Genomic DNA, 9016 nt, shown 5'->3' on the forward strand with positions numbered 1-9016 from the left:
AGACGTGCGGGTGAAGCTGGGTGGTGGTAGCACATGCCTTTAATCCCAGCACTCAGAAGGCAGAGGCAGCCAGACCTCTGTGAGTTTGAGACCATCCTGGTCTACAGGAGTGAGTTCCAGGACAGGCTCCAAAGCTACATAGAAACCCTGTCTTGAAAAAACAAACAAAGAATCAAACAAAAAGTAGTGTGGGTGATATGGAGTTGTTGAATGTGGGTAGACAAAGAACCTGCTTAGTCATAGCTGCTGTGCCTATGAGCAGTAGCACTAAGTCCACACAGTCAGGTGCTCCCCATAGTCACCCATGGAAAAAGAAGGGGCTCCCTTGGGCCCTACTACTCAATGCTGACCTACTGGGGATAGAGATAAATGTGACTAGCTAGAGACACTCTGGAATCACCCAATGAACTTGTCTTACACTGGTAGAGATGAATTCATGTCTATGAACTCTTTTTGGAGAAATCTCGTGTATAATAATTGTAGATTTGAGTGATGACTCTGAGATAATTGTTTAAAAACCATGAAATGGCCCCGTGAAATGTCTCCATGAGTAAAAGCACTGGACAAACAAGCTTGATAACCTCCCCAAATTTGATCCATGGAACCCAAAGTGGAAGAAAAATACTAATTTCCAAAGTTGTCCTCTTACCCTCCCTTGCAAGCCATGACATGAATGCATTCAAACTCACACACACTCACTAGACATAATAATAAATTTTATCTACAAAATGAGCCATGTAAAGAGATTGAAACTGACCATGTAAGACACAGGCAGCTTTGTGAAATAGTAGCAAACATAGGAGATGGAAATGAATGAAGACTAAAAAACTGAAAACTAAAGGCTGGCTAGAAGTAAGTAAAGGAAGAGATGTTAATAGTCAGGCATCTGTACTGGCCTTCTTTTGGGGACCTGACAGCAATCATTAAGAGCAACTCCTGTCCACATTCACTACACTCCATTTACTCCATTTTAAAGGGTGGGCCTTGCCCACCTCTAGTCTTTTTCTCCTCTTCTCTCCTCTTCTCTCCTCTTCTCTCCTCTTCTCTCCTCTCCTCTCCTCTCCTCTCTTCTCCCCTTCCCTTCTCTNTCTCCTCTCCCCTTCTCTCCTCTCCTCTCTTCTCCTCTCCTCTCCCACCCTCTGTCTCTCTGCCTCTCTCTTCTCTTCTATCACTTGTGTCCCCAGAGGCAGTCTCCCTTCTTTCTCTCTACCCTTTTTCCATTCACTTTCCCCCAATAAAACATCTCTCTTCCTGAGCTCTGTTGCATGGTGTCTTTCTCTCTGATGTTGCTTTTTCAAATTACAAGAGAGAAACAGGAAGTTCACTTCTGCTATAGTCAAGTGGGGGTCAGACTTTCCATTGCTTCATCAGTTCCTTTTCTTTTCTCTAGCCCATTCCCCATTCTCCAGTGTTCCACTAGTTTCTGTCACTTGATCTGATGTACAATTTATATTAGTTTAATCAAAGACAAACCATCAGGTTAGAAATTCTATAATCAAATGGAAAATAAAGTTTATTTCTGACAAAGGTTAGCTAATGGCAATAGATTGTAGGAATCAAATAGTCTTGTTTCCCTCCTTCCTCCATCATCATCATCATCATCATCATTCCCACCATCACCATTGTGCTGTTTGGTGTCTAGTCTGGGCCTTTATATGTGTCAAGCAAAGCCCTTACTTGAATTGTACCCCTAATCCCAAAGATGTTTCTAAAGTCAGCATTCAGTAGAAGAATGTGCAAACTCACCAAGAGCTTTGAAGGAAGTCCTATTGATGCAAAAACCAGCTTTTCCCTTTAAAGTAACAAAAGATAGACTTCAAGTGACCATGGTCCATATACCAAAGTGGAAGTAGTTTCATGAAGTTTCTTTAATTTTTCAGAACTGAGAAAGTTATAGATCAAGGCAAATTTAAGATATATTGATGGGCAACAGAAAGTTGGTTAAAGCAATATGGAGGAAATTTTCTATATGATATCAGACGACATGCTTAGCTTTCAGTTTGGTGGAAGTTAGTGATCTGCTAAGTTAATAGGTTTCACAAAGTCTTTATCTATTAGTTACAGGATGTTAGTTCTGTTGTAGGTGGCCAAAGAATGTGTAGGAGCTAGAACTATCATGTAGTAAAGTAGTTAGTTTCCGTGTCTAGAGAATCCCAACTTCTCCACTGTAGTTTTAATTAGTAATGAGCAAAGCAGTCTTTACTGACACAGCTTCTTTGCAGGAATTCTCATTACAAACATTATGAGCAAAACTCATAGAGAAAAAAATCAGCTTATTTCAGCTTTAAACAAAGTAATTGTGAATATTTTTACACATAACTGGTGGACTACAAATTATTTACAGTGTGTGTGATAATCTATACTATAGCTTATTAAATGTCTGTCTCCTTTGATCCCATGACTTCACACATATATCTTCCTAAGTATGTTTTAAAGTATAGCCCATATGATTTTTAAATTAACAACCAACAAAATAGTGTAAATAATTTAAATATTCAACAGTAGGAGATATCTAATTACTTAATTTATAGTGTGCAGAAATGATTAACAATTATGTCTTTAAAATTTTGTAAATCAATATTTACAAAATAAAAATGCTTATTACTTATTAAAAAGTTAAATTAGAAACATAGTATAACTTTGTATGGTGGCAGATAGCTAAATATCCACACTGAAGAGATTAAGTCCAAAGGACTCAGTCAGAGTTTTAGGCCAGCCTAGGATGCATAATAAGTATGATATAACAACTGTCAAAAAAACACCAAAAATCTCAAAACAAAACAATAAACAAAGACTGAGTCTCTTGCTCAGTCTTAGAATATTTGCAGAGCATGCAGAATATCTTAGATTTGATATCACACATCTATGAAAACCTCAGCAATGAGACCACTCGATATGGTATAACATAAAAGACCACTGTAAACATTCTCTATGAATAAGAAGCTAACTTTTAGGAAGAGTTTTATAGCAAAAATATTAGTGCCTTACAGAAATTCCTAGGACACACTTAGGTGTAATAAACATAATTCAAAAATAAAAAGTAATTTTAATGTATTTTCAAATAGTAATGTTAGAAAAAAAACCAATCAACCTATTACAAAATTAAGAGTGGAGCAACTGTGCACCTCTTTTTACTAGTGTTTTTGCTAGAGACACTGGTTTTACTTTCTCACAGTTATGTGTATTTCCCCAATCTTCAAATATTGATTACGGACATCATTTGCAGTAACCGATATGGTAGCTTGGTTCTTTCTTCTCCGTCAGCATCAGCTTTCATCGTACAATTTCCTCTTTTTGTTTTTGTCAAGAGGAGGGGCTAAAATTCATGAGCTTGAGTATCACTCAGAGACGACTTCATTCTGACTTTTCTCCTGGAGCTCTGAGTGAATCCAGGCCAGGAAAGGTCAGCTTGTCCCTGACTTGGAGGATCAACTCATTGACAGGAATTGCTTCCTGGTAGAGACACAGGTAACAACTGTTATTATTATTTTTCTATGACATGATCACGTACACTAGAGAACTTCAGGTGTCTGTAACTTAAGAGAGGGGTTGTTGGGGAAGCCCTGCTAGTTGTGTTAGATTTTGTTAACTTTGGTGGCATGTGAAAATTGGAGTTGGGCGCTGATTGTTTTCTTTCTGAGTATGCTATGTCTCGTACTGTGTGCTAAGTAAGGTGAAGGGAATCTATGGAGTTCATTACTCTATAACTGGGCCAAATATTTTAATATTATCCATCTTGAAGAAGTTATAATAGCAACCAGGTAAGATGGCTCAGTGTGTAAAGATACTTACTACACAAGTCTGACTGACCACCTGAGTTGATCTCTGAAACCTACAAAACATGGAAGAAGAGCATTCACTCAGTAAAGTTCTCCTCTGCACACATGTGTACAATGACACAAGCACCTACCCAACAACAATAATAATAAATAAAAAGTAAATATATGTATGCAATAGAAAGATTCCTTTTACTTAAGAAATTAGGGGAAATTTGAATAATTTCAGGAAACTTCATAAATTAAAACTAGAGAAGCTTCAATCGATGAAAAGTTTGCTGTCCATATTATCTATTGGTTACCATCTCAGTTATAAAGGTAATGGTCAGGGTGAGTTATAAATATTTACTATTTAGTAAAATATTGGTATCTATTACCAGACTGTATCCCTTATGAGCATGAACTAATAACTGCATAATGATAAAATTTATTTAAATATATGCTCATCTGACAATATACTGCAACATTATGTGTGAAATGATTATGTACATTGAATAATTTGAGATTAAAGCTTCAGGTCCTATCCTGCTATTACCCTCTTTATTGCTTCCATACCTACCTATGTAATGACCCTTTCTACTTTTCTGGTTGCTGTAGCCACTCAGGTTTTGTATCATGTATGAATTCATGGAGCCAGGAGCCTTAGATGTGAAAGAACGTGGAGCATTTGTCTTTCTGAGTTTGTCCTACCCCCACTCAGTAAGATTTTCCCAGTGGCGTCCATTTCGTAGGCCAGACCCTGGAGAAGAATGTGCAGGTGTGCTTGGTGAAGAAAGTGGACATATCAGATGTTTGAGCTCTAACACAAGAGATAGTTATGTACTTGGAGCCCATAATGTTAATCACCAATGCATAGAATTAACATTCAAATATTGCCTCAAAGGTAGTGCTTAGGAAACTCTGATAGTCACACATGACTAAAAAAACTAAAAAAGCATGTTTATATTCATGTATTTATCAAACCATGTAAATAATTTAAAAGCAAAGATTTTTATTTATCCAGAAAGCCTTGAATTTTGTCATTTTAATTGATAGTTTAAAGGCTTTTCAATGATTTGTGCTAGTGCCAATTTTGTGTAACATTTTTATATAGGTACTGTGTTAATATTACAATGACTTGTTAGTAAATTTTTAATTTTTCTATATTTCCTAATAAAACATCCTGTGGCCATTAGATGTATAAATGACAGAAATCCGCAAAAGGTTTCATCTCTAGTGGAAATCAGGACCAGTCCATGTGATTTAGGTTGTTTGGATCATTAAATTAATTAGACACCATCCTTTCCTATTGCACTGCAGCATCAGATCCAGGTATTTTCATGAAGGAGAACATTTTAACTTGTTTTTTGGAAATCTCTCAAGATCAAATTTGTACATAGACCACACTTCATATATTCCCAAGATGACCAACAACGAGATCACTTACACAACTGTGAGATTCCATAGGTCTTCAGAGTTGCAGAACCGAGCAAGGCCTGATGAGACACAAAGGTCCAGAGAAGCTGTCCATAGAGGTAAGTGTTTTAAGCATTTAATTTACCTGTTCTTAATTCAACACAAAGTTCTAATTTTGAAAATAATATCTTACTGGCTGATGTTAAAAACAATAATTTTACTTTTGTTGCTGTGGTTGTTGTTGCTTGTTTGAGATGGATTTCCCTGCTTAATAATGTTAACTGGTCCTAGACCTCACTTTGCAGATTATGGTGGCCTTGAGCTCAAACTGGACTGTCTGCCTCTGTCTCCCAAGTGCTTGAATTAAAGGCATGTACCATCAAGTCTGGTGAAATTCTGTTTCATTTTATTTTTTATTTAGTTATTTAGTTTTTTTTTTTTCATGCAAGGTTTTTCTATGTAGCCTTGTCTCTCCTAAAACATACGGTGTAGACCATGCTGGACTCAGACTCAGAGATCCACCTGTCTTTGCTTCCTGAGTCTTGGGATTAAAGGTGTATGCCACCACCACTCAGCAATAATCCTATTTCTAGTTGTTAGCTAGTAACAAAAGCAAGCCAGATGGGCAGAGTAGAACAATGGGAGACTGGACGCAATTATGAGAATGGAGAAGGAAGAAGTAAATATAATCTGTCGAATTTGAGAAACAATTAAGAGATTGAGTTTTTAGTCTTATAAATAACAATTCTGGAACTTTTAAAAGCCTGCTCCACCCAGAGAAGCACACTTCGTGAGGACTAACAGCCTGAGCTGCTGGATCCCATTCCCTACGAATTCATGGCCTGATGTACAAAAAGAAATAAAAGACCAGGACTATAATAAAAAGTAACAATAAAATCTTAAGAAACAACAGATATTCTAGAGAAATTAGATCTCAAGGAAATGCAAAATATTCATTAGAAACAATACTTTTATTCTAACAGAGGGTGTTTTAATTGTCTCAAATATTTACAACCTCTAATGTAATGAAACAACAAACTTTGTCAATCAATTGAGGGAGTCTTCTCCTGGAAAAAAGGGGCAGAGGAAGAGAGGGGATGAGAAAGAGAGAGAGAGAGAGAGAGAGAGAGAGAGAGAGAGAGAGAGAGAGAGAGAAGAAGAAGAAGAAGAAGTAGTAGTAGTAGTGAGGGTGGAGCTGACTAAACTGCATTATGTATTTTTGAAAATGTCAAAGGAGAAATAAACTTATTAATAAAAAAATCTATTCTGTTTTTCTCTTCACTCTGTATATAATGTCACCGATGAACTCTCAGTTGCAAACATTAACTTATTTGACATGGTGATAATAGGAGGCTTGACTTTCAGATTCCCAACACCTCAGATAAATGAAGATGTTTTGTATTATCTAGAGAAAATAGAACTCACAGAAAAAAAATAGAGTTAACTTTTGTCTTTTTCAAGAATGAACCTGTATACAGGTCAGCTCCAGAACCACCATGGTTCCCTACAGTTCTCAAGAACATCCACCCCTCTTCCCTTCCTCTGCATCCTCAGCTGTGCTCCTTTGGTGGACTGCATGCTCCGTTTTATCATCTTCTACTTGGATTGTGTCTGTGTCCCCAGTGCTTTCTGAAAGATGCACTTTTGATCCTGTAGTACTTGGTGAGGGGCACATGCCTGCCATCCAGCTATTTCTAGGCTGAGTTAAGAAGATTGATAATGTAAGATCAAATATTTTAAAAAGGTTTAAAATCCAGTGAAGTTTTACACATGTAGGATTTCTGCAATATTTACGTTTACGTAGAAAGTTAGAATTTTGAATGCAAGTGTTCAGTCAGCTTGTCTGATGGACTTCTGTAAAAGATTTATAGACCAATATCCCCTTGTTTCCATGCTACACAAAATTATTATCAATATTGGAATATGCTCTTCACAATGATGACATTTTTTGTTTTGCTTTGTTGATTTAAGAATCGTCAATACCTTGGCACTTCATTGTGATAGTTCTCGGAATCCTTTGTTTTATTCTGCTGGTGACAGTGGCAGTGTTGGTGACACTCAGTGAGTAACTGGCATGTATCTTCTTTGCCTTTCTGCCTAAGCAATAACTTCGAACACTAATTATGTAGTCAACACACTCAGTCCATTGCGCTGACTATAATCAGGGGATGTGACACGTAACTCTGGACTTAGGTTGATTTTATTCCTGGCACACTACCCCTGTTTCTCTACACCGTTTCTCTACACCTGTTTCATTAATTTGGGGGCTGTTGAGAGCTTTTGTACTTTCTCATTACTGGTAATGTTCATTCTGAGAACTTGGTGATAGTCTGCCTTCTGAGCTCAGGTGATTGTGAATCTTAAACAATCTGTGAGAAACAGCTGTACAAAAGGAATGATGGATTTCTTGTTTCCTCAGTCTATATTGAAGACATGATTGTGTGAAAAGATTAGACATGTACAGAGAAGTTAAAACTCCAACCCTGTTAGATTCCTTCACATCCCTGGAGGATATAACTCCCAGGCTGTTCTAAAATATAACTACACGCAAGGATATTATTTTTCCATCTGATGCTTTGAGAATTGTGCCATACCTATATGTTTCTTAATTCACATTTTAGTGTAGGTTAAAGATTGACTGAATTCACTAGTTAGATATTTATTTGTAAGTTTTGTGCGGAGAAAAATTGAAGGGATTGGAAGTTAATATGCTTCCACCATAATTTAATTCTGATTTACATTTACTTTATACTGAACTTTCTAATAGAAACTGATGTTTCCGTATCTATAGTGAGTCAATTGAGATGTTATTTTTTCAAATGTCAAAATAGCAATTGAAATAATGGCATATACTATCAACATGAGGCCTTTTCTTATATCTTAAATTTCAATATTTAGCATTAATAACCATTTTCAGTTATATCCCTTTTAATTTTAGTTTTTCAGTGTAGTCAAGAAAAATATAATCAAAACAACGTCAATCAAAGCACTGGACAGAATATCAGCGCCTCAGATAAAATACTGACAAATAAGTCATCAGAGTATGAAGGCTGCAACAATCAGAAGGAACAGAACAGATGCTGTGGAAAAACTAAGACTATTTTAGATTATGGAAAGTACACAGGTAAGAAGGGGAACTTGTTGTTCTGTACTGATTCTTCTCCAAAACATTTGAAGTCCGGTTAGTAGATTACAGTCCTGATGATCTGTGGGTTAATGGATGGGTTTCTTTATATCTTGTAGGGGCTCCAAACCCCAGAAATCACTGTTTGAATTAGAAACATCTTACAGTTTCTAGAACTCAGTGACTGTTCTGTCTTCTACTGTTCCCAGGAAGAGAAGCTCAAATCAGCATAGCTGAGAATTCAGGAAGTTTTCATCTGTGAGAAAATCTGGGTCCCCTTTCATTGTTAACAGAATCTGGGAGTTTCCAATAAGAGAATGTTTTCGAAATTCCTAGGCTGAAATGGACTTAGAACATTTATATGGACACAGTAATAAAAAAATTGTTTGTATGTTTGTTTTCCTTCTGCTTCGGTATCAGAAAGTTGGTCTCTTTGTGACCAGAGTGTCCTCCGTACAGTGCACATGAGAGCTTCACCATGGTGCTCACACGGCTGTGTGTCTGTCAGTGACACAGAGATGAACATATCTCATGTTACAAGGAACCTTCCCTTGCATCATGACTGTTAACTATAATTGATACAGTTTACCATTAATTATGAAGTATTTTTTCAGACTTTAGAGTTCACAAAGAACTCTTGCATATGATCTCAGTTGTTTGATAGCAGGACTTGGCAATCTTTACTAGTTAAAGACTAATAATATCTTTAAAACTGGTAAAT

General features: G+C 36.6%; 1 protein-coding gene across 1 annotated transcript; it reads left to right on the top strand.

Annotated features, from left to right (window-relative positions):
* Positions 1-3371: 3371 nt before the first annotated feature.
* Positions 3372-8295, top strand: LOC126494914 (killer cell lectin-like receptor 2; the record flags this gene model as incomplete). Its single annotated transcript, XM_050132410.1, has 4 exons — positions 3372-3468; positions 5076-5290; positions 7143-7232; positions 8110-8295. Coding segments are annotated over exons 2-4 (388 nt in total), but the record flags the coding sequence as incomplete, so codon positions are not given.
* Positions 8296-9016: the final 721 nt, after the last annotated feature.

The sequence above is a fragment of the Alexandromys fortis genome, unplaced genomic scaffold (genome assembly GCF_014885135.2).
Source record: "Alexandromys fortis isolate MF-2015 unplaced genomic scaffold, M_Fortis_MF-2015_v1.1 scaffold_418, whole genome shotgun sequence".
Taxonomy (NCBI): domain Eukaryota; kingdom Metazoa; phylum Chordata; class Mammalia; order Rodentia; family Cricetidae; genus Alexandromys; species Alexandromys fortis.